Source organism: Leptodactylus fuscus, chromosome 1, assembly GCF_031893055.1.
Source record: "Leptodactylus fuscus isolate aLepFus1 chromosome 1, aLepFus1.hap2, whole genome shotgun sequence".
Lineage (NCBI taxonomy): Eukaryota > Metazoa > Chordata > Amphibia > Anura > Leptodactylidae > Leptodactylus > Leptodactylus fuscus.
In genome coordinates this window covers 214656552-214675295 of record NC_134265.1, presented here as the reverse complement: position 1 = coordinate 214675295, position 18744 = coordinate 214656552, and the positions used below count along the sequence as shown (strand labels likewise).

Sequence of the window (18744 nt, the reverse complement as noted above, 5' to 3'; positions counted from 1 at the left end):
ATGTGGCCTTGCAGCTGTTGCAAAACTACAACTCCCATATATTAAATATTTTACCATTTTTTGCTTCAAATTTTTTTTCCCTATTTTCCTCCTCTAAAACCTAGGTGCGTCTTATAGTCCAGTCCGAAAAATACGGTAGGTATCTGGGCATCACAGTTACGGCAGTGTGAGCTGCGCATGCGCCCCGCGGTATTATCTATCCTTGTGCTGCCTTCGATACCGGAGTGAGGCTTGGAATATTATTCCACGCCTCCTTTTCGCAGGCATTCACACACTCGTGGCATACCTACATGCGACGCACATTTTTTCTTCACTCGCCGCACACTATACCTAGGTTTTCTCCACCCCTTATCCCCGCCCTCGTGCACACCATTCAAGTTATGGTCGCCCCTACCATTGACTATAGACGCAGAGCCAGCAGTCATTCCAACACGTCACAGCCGCTCACCATCTTCCAAATAAGATTTGCCTTTATACATCTGCTACGCCCCCCATATTGATACCATCCCCTGACGAAGGCTAGCGCTGAAACGCGCGTCGGGTGGCCGGCTGGCGTGTCCCTCTCATGTGTTTCTTCAATACACTATACGTTATGGGTGAGTAATTGTGGTTTTACAACCAGTGGCATATACCTATTACTGCAACTCTGCATTCTATGTCCCCCCTCGTTCTGATCCTGGTCTTCTTCTTGGTACTTTAAACTGTACACCACGGATGTTGTTGTATCAGCCCAGCATGATTACACTCACTTGCTGGATCCACTTGCATTCCATATAAGAACAGAGTGTTTGCTAGCAACACCTGCTCTCCTTTTTCTGTACCATGTTATATGACATTATTATACCAGGTATCTCGCATTATATTTAGGTTTGTTATGGACAATTTGTAGGAGGTGACGGGAACTTTCAATATAGGACTTTACTGCCATTTGGGGTTCAATTGCACAGTGTACTCTACTTTGCTATGATCTGGAAGCATTAATGGCTTACTGTATTGCCTTTATTTGGTTCCCTATTCAGGGAAATATTATTTAGGGCTAGTTCACACGTAGGCAAAGGGGCAGATTTTGACAGCGGATTTCGCTTCAAAATCCGCCCCTTTACAATGGTGGGCTATGTAGACCACCGGACTTTTTTTTTCCGCTAGCGGAGAAAAGAAACGACATGCCCTTTCTTCAGGCGGAAGCCGCGCAGGCTCAGCTCCCTCCTATGTCGGCTCATTCATTTGAGCCGACAGCGGAGGGGAAAGCCGCAACCGTGATGGTCGCGGCAGGCGGGTTTTGACAAGAGAGAGACGCGGCTCACCGCGTCTCTCTTGGTGTCAAAACCCGCGCGGGCAGTTCACATGTGAACTGATGTGACATCTTCAAGCCAATCCCGGCTTACTGGGAAAGTTTTTTTTTTCTTTTTTTTTTGTCTTGTATGTGTTTTTTCAGCCGTGCTTTTAACCGTTTAAGGACCAGGCCCAAAAGTATGTTAAAGACCAGGCCTTTTTTTTCAAAACTGACATGTGTCACTTTAAATGGCAATAACTTTGAGACGGTTTAACTTACACAAGTGGTTTTGAGACTGTTTTTTTCGTAACACATTATACTTCATGTTAGTGGTAAATATTAATCAATATTTTTGTATTTATTTATAAAAAAAAATAGGAAATTTGATGGAAATTTGGAAAAAATTGCAATTTTCAAAATGTGAAATTCTCTGCTTTTCAGGCAGATAGTCATACCACCCAAATACATGAATAAATATTATCTCCCATATCTCTGCTTTATATCGGCATCATCTTTTGATTGTCTTTTAATTTATTTTGGACGTTACAAGGCTTACAAGTGTAACAGCGATTTTCTAGATTTGCAAGAAAATTCCCCAAACCAATTTTTTAGGGACCACTTCAGTTCTGTAAGGAATTATAAAGGCCTGTATAATAGAAACCCCCATAAATCACCCCATTTTCAAAACTACACCCCTCAAATTATTCAAAACAGTATTTGGGATGTTTGTTAACCCTTTAAGTTTTTCATAAGAATAAAAATAATATGGAAGTGAAATTTAGACATTTCATTTTTTTTTCATTAATACATTCATTTAGACCTAAAATTAACACATTCACAAAGGGTTAAATGAGAAAATGCATCTGACAGTTTATTGTGCAATTTCTCCCGTACACAGAAATACCCCACATGTGGGCGTAAACTGATTTTTGGGTACACAGCAGTGCATGGAAGGGAAGGAGTGACACTGGGTGTGTGAACAGCAGATTTTGCTGGAATAATTTTCAGGCACCATGCCTCATTTGCAGAGCCCCTAGAGTACCAAAACAATGGAAACCCTCCAAAAGTGACCCCATTTTAGAATCTACACCCCTCACAGAATTCATCAAGGGGTATAGTCAGCATTTTGACCCTACAGTTGTTTCACAGAGTTTACCAACATTGGGATGTGTAAATGAAAAATTACTAAAATGTAACTTTATCCCCAAAGTTTTAATTTTCACAAGGGGATAAAGGAGTAAAAGCCCCCCACAGTTTGTTAAACAATTTCTCCTGAACACGGCAATACCCCATGTGTGGCCATATTCTGCTGTATGGGTACATGGCGGGGCTTGGAATGGAAAGAGCGCTATTTGGCTTTTGGATGGCAGATTTTGCTGGAATAATTTTAGGTGCCATGTCTCATTTGCAGAGCTCCTAGAGTACCAATACAGTGGAAACCCCCTAAAGGTGACCCCATTTTGGAAACTACACCCCCCACAGAAGGGTATAGTGAGCATTTTGACCCTACAGCTGTTTCACAGATTTTATTAACATTGGGGCATGAAAATGAAAAATTACTTTTTTTTCCAATAAACTGTCAATTTAGCCCCAAATTTTTCATTTTCACAAGAGGATAAAAGGGGAAAAAGCTCCATAAAGTTCGTTAAACAATTTCTCCTGAACACAGAAATGCCCCATATGTGGTCATAATCTGCTGTATGGGAAAATGGTGGGGCTCAGAATGGAAAGAGCGCCTTTTGGCTTTTGAAGGACAGATTTTGCTGGAATATTTTTCAAGTCCCATGTCGCATTTGCAGAGCCCCTAAACTATCAATATAGTGGAAACCCCCTAAAAGTGACCCCATTTTGGAAACTACACCACTCATAGAATTTATCTAGGGGTATAGTGAGCATTTTGGCCTCACAGCTGTTTCACAGATTTTATTAACATTGGGACATAAAAATGAAAAATTACTTTTTTCCCAATGAATCGTCCATTTAGCGCCATATTTTTAATTTTGCAAGTAGTTAAAGAATTAAAAGCCCCCCACAGTTTGTTACAAAATTTCTCCTGAACACGGCAGTACCCCATATGTGGCCATAATCTGCTGTATGGGTACATGGTGGGGCTCAGAATGGAAAGAGAGCTATTTGGATTTTGGAGGGCAGATGTGGCTGGAATAGTTTTCAGGTGCCATGTTGCATTTGCTGAGCCCCTAAAGTACCAATACAATGGAAACCCCTCAAAAGTGACCCCATTTTATAAACTACACCTGTCAAGGAATGAATCAAGGGGTACTATCATTTTGTGCCTAAAATGCTTCCAAAAAATGAATGTCCAAAATGAAAATTGAAATTTTGAAAGAAATATGCCATTTCGGTGCCCAATACGTTGCACCCACTTTGTGTTGTCAGAGACCTGCACTCCTAAAACTATTAAGGGGCCATCCCGAGGGGCAAAAAAATATATATATGTGGGTGTAAACTGCTGCTTGGGCACACAGCAGGGCTCAGAAGGGAAGGAGCACTGTGCTTTTTAGCTTTTGGGGTACAGATTTAGAGGGACTTTCTGGGGGCCATGTTCCTTTTGGAGAGACCTGGAGGTAACTGTAAACCCCATTTTGTAGGGGCAAGTTTAGGGTCTCTGCAAAAGTGTCATGGCATCCAAAAACCAAACCATCTGTGCTCCAAAAACCCAATAACCCTTCTGTGTCCGTCTGTGCCCTAATATCAGTTTATACCCACATATGACATTACGTCCATTATCCCGGGTACACCAGTGTCATACATGTGGCATAAACTGTAGTTTGGGCACACAGCAGGGCGCAGAAGGGAAGGAGCGCTATTTTGGTTTCTGGAGCACAGTTTGGTTTTTGGACGTCACTTTTGCAAAGCCCCTGAATTGTGAATAAAGTGGAATCCGCAGACATGTCACTCCATTTTGGATACTAGCCCACTGATGGGATTTATCAAATGGAGTAGCGAGCATTTTTCACCCTTGAGTGTTGCACTTATTCAGTTTCCAGAAATTAAATCGCAACTGATAATGAGAAGTTAAAAATGAAAATTTTCCAGAGATTCGCCATTTCAGTACCCGATATGTTGTGCCCAACTTATGTCAGCAGAGACACTCCAAAAACTGGTAAGCGGGTATCCCGGGCACAACAGCTTTCAGAGCGTTCATCTCTGATACAAGTCGGGCACAATATATTACGCACTGAAATGACGTATTCCTGGAAAAATGGTCATTTTCACCTCTCACAATCAGCTTCGTATTCATTTATGGATAATACGTTATAGCAACACTTGGGGGTTAAAAATGCTGTCTGTACCCCTGAATAAATCCTTCAGGGGTGTAGTTTCCAAAATAGGGTCTCATATCAGGGGATTCCACTTTACTGGCGTTTCAGCTCTGCAAAAGTGTCATGGCATCCAAAAACCAAACCGTCTGCACTCCAAAAACCCAATAAACCCTTCTTCCCTTCTGTGTCCGGCTGTGCCCTAATATCAGTTTACACCCACATATGACATTACGTCCGTTATCCCGGGTACACCAGTGTCATACATGTGTCATACATGTGGCATAAACTGCAGTTTGGGCGCACAGCAGGGCGCAGAAGGGAAGGAGCGCAATGAGGCTTTTGGAGTACAGATTCAGATGTTTGGTATCTGGACGCCATGTCATGTTTGTAGAGCCTGTAAGGTACCAGAAAAGTGGATTCCCCAAAGGAGTGACCCCATTTTGAAAACTGCACCCCTCAAAGAATTTATCAGGGGATGTAGTGAGTATTAGTATCCCAGACATGACTGCACAGCGGATGGTGAAGAGGGAATATATAAGCTGTGCGGAGGACATTGCAGACACCAAATTCCCTACTATGTCCCAGTAGCTCCTATGATTGGGGGAGTCACTCTGGGGTAATTTTGGGGGTCACTTCTGGTGTCTTTCCCTTGTAAGCTGTAAATCTGGGGTGTCTCCTGAAGTACACTGACACAACTTATACATTCCCTTCCTGACGCCGCCAGTTGTATTCTAATGATTTGGCGATTTTGGGTTTTTTTGTCTTCACATTGGTAGATGCTATATTTTCTTTATTCTTTTGGTGACGCGGCCATATAAGGGCTTGTTGTTTGGTTTGCGGGATGTGATGTATTTTGTAATGACACCATTTTTGGGTGCCTACAACATACTGAATACATTTTATTAACTCTTTCTTGCTGGATTTAAAAAAAAAAAAAAAAAATCAATCCTGGCATTGAGTTGTACCCTTTAAATTTTGCGCCATGCAGCGTACAGTATAAGTAACATGTTACTTTTATTCTGCAGGTCAGTACGGTTACGGTGATACCTCATTTATGTTATTTTTTTATGCGATACTAATTCTGCAGAACAAAAACACATTTGGGGACATAAATCAGTGATTTTTGCATCGCCATCTTCTGAGAGGCGTAACATTTTTATTTTTCGGTTGACAGTGTTGGTTGAGGGCTTATTTTTTGCGGGACAACCTGCGCTTTTTATTGGTGCTGTTGTGGGGTGCATATGATTTTTTGATCACTTTTTATAGTATATTTTGTAAGGTGATATGGTGAAAAATCATTACTTCCGGCGGGTTTTTTCCGTTTTTTTTTTCAGATGTACACCGTATACATTAAATATTATTTCAGTTTTATTGTACACGTTGTTACGGACGTGGTGATACCAAATATGTATTGTTTTTATTAATTTTTACATAACTCATTTTGTATAGAGAAAAAGGGATTTTTGGGCTTTATAACTTTATTACTTTTTTCATACACTTTATTTTTTTTTTTTTTTAACTTTTTTTTTTTTTTTTTTTTTTTTACTTTTTCATGTGTCCCTTTAGGACACTTCAATCAGTTGATGCTTTGATGAAAGCATCAGCTGATTCTGTATAGTAGCTTGCAAGACACGAGCAGGACATGAGCCTGCTCGTGTCCTGTAAGCTGCAGAGGAAGTGAGACACATCGCTCACTTCCTCCATCGGTCGGCAGGATCAACCAGGTATGTGGGGGCTCTGGTAGTCTGGGGTCACTGGCCAGACCCCAGACTACCTTTTACTGACATCGGCACCCCCCGATCTCGCCGCGGGGGGTGCCGATCACATTCAATTGCCGGCGGATCCCTTTCGATCGCGCCGTGATGTTTCACGGCACGATCGAAAGGGTTAAAACATTCAGTGGAAACTGAGTCCGACTGAACGTTGTTGAGGGGGTGGTTAGGTGTTAGTAACACCTAACCCCTGCCCTCCCCCCGCCTAGTGAGTCTCTGAAGACCAGCCGTAAATTTACAATCGGCTAGTCTTAGAGACCAGGACTGCTGGCCGTAAATTTACAGCCAGTGGTCCTTAACCGCTTAAAAGTTGACTCAATAAAAACTTGTTTTTTACTTTTGTATATGCTGAGTGCTGTGTCTATCTCAAATGTTCTTTTGTTTCTTGTATATATCCTCATAGAGATAGCAACACGATGTGAGAGGAGTATGGACAGGTCTATTCTCACTTGAATATTACTTTGATATGTGCCATGCTGTTGTTTTTGTATATACCGTATTTTTCGGACTATAAGACGCACCTAGGTTTTAGAGGAGGAAAATAGGGGAAAAAAAATTTGAAGCAAAAAATGGTAAACTATTTAATATATGGGAGCTGTAGCTTTGCAACAGCTGCAAGGCCACATTGACATGTGACCCTGCAGCTGTACGGGGACGCATAGAGTGTTTTTTTTTTTAGTTGACCGGGCATTTTCGGACACAGGGATACCTAATGTGTATGTGTTTGACATATGATTCTCTACTGTTATATATATTCTAGGGAAAGGAGGTGATTTAGAACTTTTACTTATGTCATTTTTTTATTATATATTTTTAAAGCTTTTTTTTTTTTACTATTTTATTCCCCCCCAGGGGGCTTGAACCTGCAGTCATTTGATTGCAAGTCCCATAGACGGCAATACAACTGTATTGCCGTCTATGGGACATTCTGTCTATTACTATTACGGCTGGTCATAGACCCAGCCACAATACTAATATAGCAGTGACAGGCCTGGGAGCCTTCATTAGGCTCCCGGCTGTCACCTGAACAGGTCGGCTCCTGCGATATCGTCACGCAGGAGCCGGCCTGCAACTTTACAGGTATGGGACCGGCCCTGGGGGAGAAGGGGCCGCCAATACAGACCCGGCATCCAATAGAGAGACGGATGCCGGCGAGGGATAGACGCCGGCACAGGCGCTTGTTTGTTCCTGCCCTGCATGAAGCCAGCAGCGGCAGGAACGATGCTGACATTCCGCTCCTCCGTCCCCCCCGCCGGGAATAGCAGCATCACTCCTCCCGCTGCTGGCTTCATGCAGGGCAGGGCAGCGATGTCTCAGGCCCCGGCACCTGTGCCGGCGTCTATCCCTCGCCGGCATCCGCCTCTCTATTACAGCGGATGCCGGGCGGCCACATTTGGACTATAAGACGCACCCTTCTTTTCCCCCCAAATTTGGGGGAAAAAAAGTGCGTCTTATAGTCCGAAAAATATGGTACATATAAAAGTAGAATATTACTGTGAAACACATACACATTAGGTATCCCTATGTCCGACAATGCGAGTCTACAAACTTATAAAAATATTTTTCCTGTACGGTGCACGTCATAGGAAAAGAAACTCACTTTTTTCACTGGTTTGCCTCGGATTTGAATAAAAAGTGATCTAAGCAAAAGACAACCCCCAAAATGTATAACTAAAAAGTACCGTATTTTTCGGACTATAAAACGCACTTTTCCCCCCCCCAAATTTCGGAGGAAAACGAGGGTGCGTCTTATAGTCTGAATGTGGGTGGAGGAGTGGGTTTGCAGCATGGCCGCGCTACTGCCACCGCTGGTTTTCTTCAGCGGCAGTAGCGCGGCAATCTGCAGGCCCCGGCAGCTAAGACAGTCCCCGGCATCTGCTGTAATAGACCGGCGGATGCCGGGGAGTGTCTTAGCTGCCGGGGCCTGCAGATTGCCGCGCTACTGCCACCGCTGGTTTTCTTCAGCGGCAGGAGTGTGACAATCTGCAGGCCCCGGCAGCTAAAACACTCCCCGGCATCCGCCGGTCTATTACAGCAGATGCCGGGGACTGTCTTAGCTGCCGGGGCCTGCAGATTGCCACGCTCCTGCCGCTGAAGAAAACCAGCGGTGGCAGTAGCGCGGCCATGCTGCAAATCCACTCCTCCTCCACAGGTCCCGGCAGTCAGTTAGCCCTGGGGCCGGTCCCCACCGGCCCCATACCTTTAGTGATGCAGGCCGCAGGAGCCGACCTGTTCCGATGACAGCCGGGAGCCTAATGAAGGCTCCCAGGCCTGTCATAGATATATATTACTATCGCGGCTGGTCTATGACCCTCCGCGATAGTAATGTATAGAATCTCCCATAGACGGCAATACACTTGTATTGCCGTCTATGGGACTTGCAATCAAATAATTGCAGGTTCAAGCCCCCTAGGCGGGGGATAATAAAATAGTAAAAAAAAAAAAAAACTCCACTTAAAAAAAATATAATAAAAAATAAAATAAATAGAAGTTCACCTCCTTTCCCTAGAATACATATAAAAGTATAACATTACTGTGAAACATACACATTAGGTATCCCTGTGTCTGAAAATGCCCAGTCTACTAATATTTTTATGTACAGTGAACGTCAAAATCAAAAGTGCTAAACTGCCGGGTTTTTCTCTCTGTTTTGCCTCTGAATTAAATAAAAGGTGATCTAAGCAATAAACATTTCCCAAAATGGTATATCTAAAAAGTACACCTGGCCCCACAAAAAAAAAAAAAACGCCCTATACATCCCCGTACAGCTGCAGGGTCACCTGTCAATGCTGTTCCAAAACTACAACTCCCATATATTAAATATTTTACCATTTTTTGCCTGAAATTTTTTTTTTCCCTATTTTTCTCCTCTAAAACCTCTTTATGCGTCTTATAGTCCAGTGCGTCTTATAGTCCGAAAAATACGGTATATCTCGCCCAGAAAAAAAAAAAAAAAAAAAAAAAAAAAAGATTATGACAATACCCCTTGAGAAATTAATTGAGGGTTGTAATTTCTAAATTGGGGTCACTTTTGTGGGGTTTCCATTGTATTGGTACTTTAGGGGCTCTGCATATGCGGCATGGCACCTGAAAACACTTCCAGCAAAATCTTCCTTTCAAAATCAAATCGCACTCTTTCCATTCTTAGCCCTGCCATGGACCCGTACAGCAGTTTAAGATCACATATGGGGTATTCCCTTAAGTAGAAATTGCGTAACAATCTGTGGTGTTTTTTTCTTTATTAAAGGGGTTGCCCAGGGGCTGGTAAGGGGCGGGATCACTAGGCTTTGTGAGACAAGGAGGGTTTTGTAACTGAGTGAGAGAGGAGGGGGGCGGAGTGAGAGAGAACAAGTGTAGCAGCTAAACAGTAAGCTGCACAGTGGGAAGCTAACACCTATTAAACAAAGGCAGAGACACTCAGAAATCACTCCAACACTGCTAAAGGTATATGGGTGTACTTATTAACCCATTACTAACAGACCTTTCTTAAAAAAAAAAACAAAAAAAAAAAAAAAAAAAAAAAAAAAACACACACACGGAAAACCTCTTTAATCCCTTGTAGAAATGAAAAAATTTGGGACTAAATGGATGGTTTATTGGAAAAAAATTGTTTTCGTTTCAAAGCGCTATTTGATTTTGAAAGGCAAATTTTGCTAGAAGTGTTTTCAGGTGACATGTTGCATTTGCAGAGCCCCTAAAGTACCAATACAATGGAAAACCGCATAAGTGACCCCATTTTAGAAATTACAACCCGCAAGAAATTTCTCAAATGGTATTATCATTTTGATCCTAAGAATGCTTCCTAAAAATGAATGTACGTGAAATTTGAATTGCTTCTAGAAATATGTCATTTCAGTGCCCAATATGTTGCACCCACTTTGTGTAATCAGAGACACGCACTCCTAAAAGTATTAATTTGGCTATTCCAGGAACAAAAAAGTTGTATATATGGGCATAAACTGCTGATTGGGCACATAGCAGGACTCAGAAGGGAATGAGCACAGCACTTTTTTGCTTTTGAATTATAAATTTAGAGGAACTTTCTGGACACCATGTTTTTGCAGAGCCCTGAAGGTGACAGTGAAGTGGAATTCCCCCAAGAAGTGGCCACTGTTTTGTAGGGGCAATTTTAAAATCTCTACAAAATTTCTGTGACGTGTCCAAAAACCAAGAAGCTAAATCTGCACTCCAAAAGCACATAACACTCACATTTGCACTCTCCTTTGTGCCCAAACAGCAGGTTATGCCCACGTTTGACATTATTGTACCCAGAATAATGTGTCATATGTGGGTATAAACTGCTATTTACATACAGCTGGGCACAGAAGAGAAAAAGTGCCATTTTGGTTTTTGGACGCAATGCCACTTTTGTAGAGCCACTGAATTGTCAGTAAAGTGGAATCCACAGACATGTGACCGAATTTTGGAAACTACACCTCTCAAGGGATTTATCTAGTGGTATAGCGAGCATTTTTAACCCTTGAGCATTGCATTACTGCACAGCTGATAATGAAAAGTGAAAATTGCAATTTATTCAGAGATATGTCATTTCAATACCCGATAAGTTGTGCCAAGCTTGTGTCAGCAGAGACTCATACCTCAAAAACTATTAAGCGGGTATCATAGGCACAGCAGCTTTTGGAGCATTTATCCCTAATACAAGCTGAGCATAACATATTACGCACTGAAATGACATAGCTCGGAAAAAAATGATCATTTTCACCTTTCACCATCAGCTGTGTGTTCATTTCTGAAAAATAACATTATAGAAACACTTGGGGATTAAAAATGCTCATTGTGGCCCTGGATAAATTCCTTCAGGGGTGTAGATTCCAGAATGCGGTCACATTTCAGGGGATTCCATTTTACTGGCATTTCTGGAGCTCTGCAGAAGTGTCATTGTGAAGGTTGTAAATATATGATCATAAAAACATTGTTATCCTTAAAATTAAATGCAGTATAATTACTTACATTTGAAACTGGATACATACCAAGATGGCCTCTAGGGGGTGCTCAGGTGTAGCTTTTGGGCATGTGGACAATCACATGGCAAGAAGCCACACCTACAGGAACTACATAACAGAATTAAATGGCAAGAAGCCACGCCCACATGAACTACATCACAGAACCCACATGGCAAGAAGTCACTGGAGTGCCCTGGAGCTGATGTCACAGGAGGCGGATACCTCGACCAACCAATCAGAGCTTGCTGTTTATTTCCTGCATGTGGATATAAAAACCTGCACATTCTGTAATAAAGGTCTCTTTGTGCGCATTGCTCAGACTAAGAAAGAAATTCTTTTACCAACTTTTCTTGTGTGGTGTGGGATTTCATCGCTAGCAACTTAAGTCTTTGAATTTGGCCAGCAACAGTCACTCACAAGTTAGTTAACTGAACAGGGGACCAAAAAGGCCCTGCTTATGACATCATGATGTTCAAAAACCATGCTGCCTAAATCTGTGTGCCCAAAGCCAACGCTCCCACCTGCGCCTGGTTATGTGACAAAAAAAGCAATTTATACCCACATATCACATTACGTCATGCTGGGTACAACACTGTCATACATGTAAGCAAAGTTTAGGCAAATAGCAGGTCACAAAAGGGAAGGAGCGCTGTGTGGCTTTTGGAGCAGATGTAGATGTCATCCAGATAGCAAACAAGCCATGTTTGCAGAGCCTCTAAGATACCAGATAAAAAGGAATACCCTAGGGAGTGATCCCATTTTGGAAAACTGCACCACTCAATTTATGAAGGAGGGTTTAGTGAGCATTAGTCTCTCAGCCGGGAATACATAACAGATGGCGAAGAGTGAATATGTAAACTGTGCGTAGTACATTGGAAACACCAATATTCCCTACTAAATCCCCTGTAGCTCCTATGATTGGGGTGGTCACTCTGGAAGGTGGAAGTCACTTCTGGTCTGTTATATGTCTCAATATATGCAAATAGCTTATACATTCCCTTCCTGCAGCAGCCAGTTGTGTTCAAATGATTTGGCAATTTTTTAAGTTTTTATCTAAGTTTTTGGAGGGGAGAAATTCATTTTGTAATGGCACCATTTTTGGATGCCTATAACTTGACTAAGTTTTATTAGCTTTTTTGGATGGATATAAAAAAAGCAAAAAAAAATAAAAACAAGCATCAGTTCTGGCAATGAGTTTTAACATGATATCTTTATTCTGCAGGACGGTACAATTACTGCATTACCCAATTTATATTGTTTTTTGTGTGTTACTAATTCTGCATAACAAAAACACATTTGGGGACATGAATCTATTTTTCCCATCACCATCTTCTGAGATGCGCAACATTTATATTTTTTGCTTTACAGAGTTGGTGGAGGGCTTATTTTTGCAGGACAATGTTTTTAATGCTACCGTTTTGGGGTACGTATGACTTTTTAATGACTTTTCATGGCATATTTTGTAAGATGAGATCTTTTTTTCAGTTTTTTTTCGCAGTTCAGTGTAGCTTACATAATTGTTTTACTGTTTGCTCATGACATTAAAGGGATTAAAATCTCCAATTGGAGCGAGGGTTATGGAGAAGGTGTTAGCTGTCAGTTACAGCTAAAACGTACTACTGATGTCGCCCTCTCAGATAGTGAGTACCTGCCGTCAGGTGCGTAATAAAATATGTCGGCCGGCCATTTCTTTTGTGCCTGCTTACATGAGCATGCGCAGTATGCTCAACGGCAAACAGGAGCATACTGTGCATGCTCACGTTAGCGGCCACAAAAAAATAAATAAAAAAAATGGCCGCCCGCATGTGCAGTCGGTTCTGCCCGAGGCTCGATGGCAGAGTCGACTTGCGCATGCCTAGAAGTTTGACCCCTAGTGCTGGAAGAAGAGGCCATTCCAGAAGAAAATGGAGGCATCACTGGAGAGTTCTCTCGCAGCATTGGGGACGCCCCCAGTGCTGTTTGTGCACTGATCCCTTTAATGCAGCTCTGCTCTCATGAAAGAGAATATCTTCTGAGCCAAAACTCACAAGGTTTTGTAAAGTACTTTGTACAAAAGATTTTGACACCTTTATGTTAAATCCTGCACCAAAATCCACTTTCTAACCACTTTTTCGTTATTGGCATTACCAGAGTATATGGGTGTAATACAGAGAATCTGATTCTGAATGGGGGTGGGTGAGTTAGCCCAAGAATCTCTTCTTTCAGTGAATTTCAGTGTAGGAATTCATGGAAAAGAGCTCAAATCCATTAATGAAGTAAATTATTTTATTAAGGATACAAATGCTGGCAGTAAATCAAAAGTTGTTCAAAAGTTTAGATATAAAGCACGTCTGACTATTTAATACTTGCTTTATATCTTCAAAAATAGAATCAGAAGACAGAATTAAAAGAGTTACATGGGACAGGTTACTTAAGAATAAGACCAACAGTAGCAAATCAGCACGTCAGGACTGGTGTTTATGATACAAGAAAACAAAGATTTAAAAAGGCAAAATAAAAATTAAGAAAAAGGTGTGCAAGGTTTCATAAGTTTGCCAAGGCTGGGTTCACTCCATTTGGGGTTTCAGTCGCTGAATTCGCTTGAAAAATGCGGAGAGAAAAGTCCCACAAGCAGGACTTTTCTCTCTGCATTTTCCAGGTAGAAATGCGACCGACTCCATTATAGTTTTCGAGGGTAACTGCTTTTTAAGCAGATTAGGTTTCGTTCCTCGGGTCCCGAAGCGGACCCAAAGAACACATTACAGTGAACGATGACCGATCTAAAAAGCATATGCTCGCCTCTGCATCCATCATTTCATCTTTCAATCTATTCTGATCCTGTGATTGATCAGAACAACATACTTAAAAGAGACTTATGTAAACGTCACTTTATCCTGTAGTTTTATTCTACTAGCATGCATATGTTTTGGATGACAAACTATGTGACCTTTAAATGAAGACTAATGGATTTCAGTAACAGATGCAACCTATAGAAAGCATGCAGTACACATCATTTAAAAACATACATACGCACAATATACGCACCGTTGCAGGCGAGGATCGAGAAGTGTGAGACAAACTATGGCGAGAATTGTCCAGGCCACCATGGATCAAGTAAGCTCCAGAACTAGAGATAATTTGGCTCCCATCCATAGTGATGCCCACCATACTGTGGGAAGGTATTGCAGTAGGAGAGGAGACCACAGTGGTCACTTGGGCAGCTCCACCTTGAGAGTCGAAATAAGAGGCACCACTACTTGGAGCATAGATCTGTGCTTCAGCATTGTAGGAATAAGCTGTTCTGCTGTTGATTAAAATTAAAAGGGCATGGTGAATTCACAAGTAATAGGCTACACAGACAGTTTGTAGTTACAGGCATAAAGAAGAACTATATCAAAGATAAAGATACATAATAGATACATAATTTAAATTTATAAAAATTTCAGATACCTGATGTAGTAGAAAATATCCGAAAATTGAACGAAAATATTAATATTTAATTTTCGTGTCAGTATTAATTACTGTTTGAATTATATGCCTGAATGCTGTATACAAAGCTCTGGAGAGAATAACCAAAATATTGTTCACTGTCAAGCAGCTTTCAAGGCTTTCTGATGGATGAGAATGATCGGTACATGCAGAAAATCATGAGCTGAACGTGATGCTGTATTAACCAATAATGTTAAATGTCAATCATTACAAAGCAAAACTTGCGCCACCAGAATCCACAGCCTGTATACGACGTCAGTTTATTTAATAAATGAGAATCATCCAAATGAGAACTACCTATCTGTCTTGATTCTCCAAATTCGAATAAGTTTTCTAATTTGGTTCCATACAGAAAATAACTGGACAGTCTGATTTTGATCACAGAAATATGGCGCTAATCTATTGATCGTCACCTTTCCCGAGACAATTCAGGTCTCACCTGGAGGAATGGACAGACCATAATGCAGGTAAGAAGCTTTGATTGTTAAAATAAGCTCTGTCCCTTGCTCCTATGGCATAAATCTAGTATTGAGAAGGTTGACATATATGAGGGGGTATTATAAAGTGCCAGTCCGTAAAACGAACACCTCCCTTCAGGTGAAGTGCTTATTTTCTGTGTGTGACAACAAATTTTTTACTGAAGTTTTGTTTCTTTGAAAATTTCAGGCGTTTATGATAAACCCATTCAAGCTAAGCAGAAATATAATTTCTAATAGTCTGTATTACGTAGAAACTTTAACCCTTTCACTGCCAAGGGTCTCTGGAAATTTTGCAGCTCCAGTAGGCAGAGCAATTTTCACAGTTTTGAGATGGACAAATCAAACCTAAATTGCAACATTAAAAAAAATCATCCAACCCTGCCATACCTATATATTTTCTTAAAGTACACACCTGCAGCTTTGTCAGAATGCCACTTGGTACTGTATATGAACAGGCACCTTCATCAAACCTTCAACTTCACCTTTATCAAACTATACGTTCATCTCTAGAGATAATTATTATTACTATTATTTTAGCATGTAACGAATATAGCTATAGACATATTTTACAGTAGAAAGCTCAGGTATGGACAGGACAGGGTGAAATGTAAACTTTATTCATGACTTGTGTACTTTTTTTTGGCGCTGCTACCTGGACAATGGTAAACGTCTGGGTCACAGCGCCAATAAACTTCCTGGTTATGCTCAGAGGGTATAACATAAGAATATCCCTCTAGCAAAGCTCAGAGGGGAATTACATTATACCTGTATGAGACAATCAGAGCGCAAAAGTATAGTATGATTTCTGATTGGCAGGAGAGGGGTTAACAAGGACTGAAAGTCCCCGCTACTCAATAGCAGTCCCTGCAATTTAAAGTCCTGTATCTCAGGACTCGTTTGGGCTATGAAGATAATTTTAGATTCCAAGTTCTTCATATGAGCCCTTACAGATTTTAAGTGAATCGCTGTTAAAAAGGATGTCGGGAACTGAGATCTTCAATGTGATCTCAATCCCGAAAAGCGTTTTCAACAGTGAATCGCTTCGGCACTTTAAGGGTTAATATGAAGACCTTGGTATAATTTTAAAGATGAAATTCTCATCTTTAAAATGAATCTAAATTTATCTTCATAGCCAAAAGGAGTCCAGAGATATGGGCTTCAGAAGTAAGTAAGGAAGTAGCAGCTACGTTCTCGGCTAGACAAGTGCCACCCTGGGAGGACGTAGAGCTACGTGCTTGGCAAGAAAAAGGTTAAGAAACATGAGATTAAGAGTTAGTGATTATGAAGCATTCAAATGAACGAAAAAAGTTTTGCTGCTAATTTTCTTTTGTACTTAATGTCTGGTGCATCCTGTATTAGTGTCCAGCAATAGTTAGCTAGCATTGATAGATTCCATTAGCCTTGATAACGCATGTTATAATACGCATAATGATGGCAATATTCTGGTGAAACCGTTCTTTATATTTATCACTGATGGCACCAAGATTTGCAGGTAAAAAAAATCCAAATGAGAATACAGAAAATACATTTTCAATAACATTGTACTTCATTGCTTTGTAAGCTTCAAGGTGGTTGTCAACCAATTCAATTTGGTGCTTGATCGTTACCAAGAAAATTCTCTGAAAAACCCTTGAAAGATTTCCAAGCAATTTTCTCAGACCCCATTAGCAGCTTTTCGAAGTGCTTGTGATTTATGAAGTGTCGGATTTGTGGACCAACAAAAATGCCTTCCTTAACCATTTCAGGACATACCCTAAAAGGTGCCTTTCTGAGCAGGCCTCATTTTTCAAATTTGACGTGTCACTTTATATGGCAATAACTTTGAGATGATTTAAAGGGGTATTCCCATGTACATGATCATATCTATATTTGTAGATAATTAAAAAAGTTAAACATTTTTGCAAATATAAGTAATTAAAAATTCTGCAGAGTTTTAAAGATTTTCTCTCACTTTCTTAGTGGGGACAGTCTTTCATCTTGATCGGTTGCCATGGACACAACCACTAATGTAGAAACTTTCTATGGTCTGGGACTTGTCAGGAACCCAGCTATGTTTTTCTTATTGTAGCTGGGTTATCAGACAGGGACATTACATGTATCAGAAGATATCCAGGCCACAATAAGAACATCATGGCTGATTTTCTGACCTTAGAAAGTTTCTGCATTGGTATTCGTATCCATGGCAACCGATCAAGATAAAAGACTGTCACCACTAAGAAAGTTAGAGAAAATCTTTAAAACTGCAGAATTTTTTAATTTCCGTATATACTTAAGTATAAGCCGACCGGAGTATAAGCCGACCCCCCTAATTTTATCACAAAAAACTGGGGAAAACTTATTGACTCAAGTATAAGCTGAGGGAGGGAAATGCAGCAGCTACTGGAAAATTTCAAAAATTAAAATGGTCGGAGTTTTCGGGCGCAGTAGTTGCTGGGTGATGGGAAAGGGGAGGGGATGTTTTGGTTGTCTGTTTGCTTCCCTGAGCTTGAGGGCTGTTGTTTCTTCCCCCACTTGGAAATCAGCCTTGCTGAATATAGGGTATCTGCAGTGCTCCTATTAACCCCTTCCCGACAGAACAGGAACACTGCAGATACCCTATATTCAGTAGACCGGGCACTTTCAGACACAGGATACCTAATGTGTATGTGTTTCACAGTCATTTTCTACTTTTGTATGTATTCTAGGGAAAAGAGAGATATAGAACTTTTTTTTTCTCTCTCTCTTATGGGAGATTCTATACATTTATATAGTTGCTGGTCATAGACCCTTTTTTTGCTGACTCCAGTATATACGGTACTTATATTTGCAAAAATGTTTAACTTAATTATCTACAAATTTAAAAATAATTATGTAGATGGGAACACCCCTTTAACTTGCATAAGTGATTTTGAGATTGTACTTTTTGTGACACATTGTACTTCATGTTAGTGGAAAATATTTTTCAATATTTTTATATTTATTAAAATGCTCTGCTTTTCAAACAGTCATATCACACAAATACATTAATAACTATTACCTACCATATCTCTGCAATATATTGCCATAATCTTTTAATTGTCCTTTAACCCCTTCCCGCCGATGGCATTTTTTGATTTTCGTTTTTGACTCCCCTCCTTCTAAACCCCATAACTTTTTTATTTCTCTGCTCCCAGAGCCATATGAGGTCTTAATTTTGCGGGACAAATTTTTCTCCATGATGCTACCATTAATTATTCTATATAATGTACTGGGAAGCAGGAAAAAAATTCAGAATGGGGTGGATTTGAAGAAAAAATGCATTTCTGCGACTTTCTTACGGGCTTTGGTTTTACGGCGTTCACTGTGCAGTCAAAATGACATGTCCCCTATATTCTGTGTTTCGGTACGGTTCCAGGGATACCAAATTTATATGGTTTTATTTACATTTTGACCCCTAAAAAAAATTCCAAAACTGTGTTAAAAAATTTTTTTTCTAAAAGTCACCATATTCCGACGGCCGTAACTTTTTTATACAAAAGTGTACGG

The 18744-nt window shown here is 40.7% G+C and overlaps 1 protein-coding gene across 2 annotated transcripts in view; it reads right to left on the bottom strand.

The window, feature by feature from the left end:
* The window catches only part of RFX2 (regulatory factor X2), a 243554-nt gene that overhangs the window by 98679 nt on the left and 126131 nt on the right, over window positions 1-18744 (bottom strand). The window contains exon 4 of one of the 2 annotated variants that reach the window (XM_075283158.1): window positions 14318-14576. In XM_075283158.1, coding sequence (XP_075139259.1) covers window positions 14318-14576 — 259 coding nt within the window. The remainder of the gene's footprint in view (window positions 1-14317; window positions 14577-18744) is intronic. The other variant, XM_075283166.1, reaches the window with a different exon arrangement.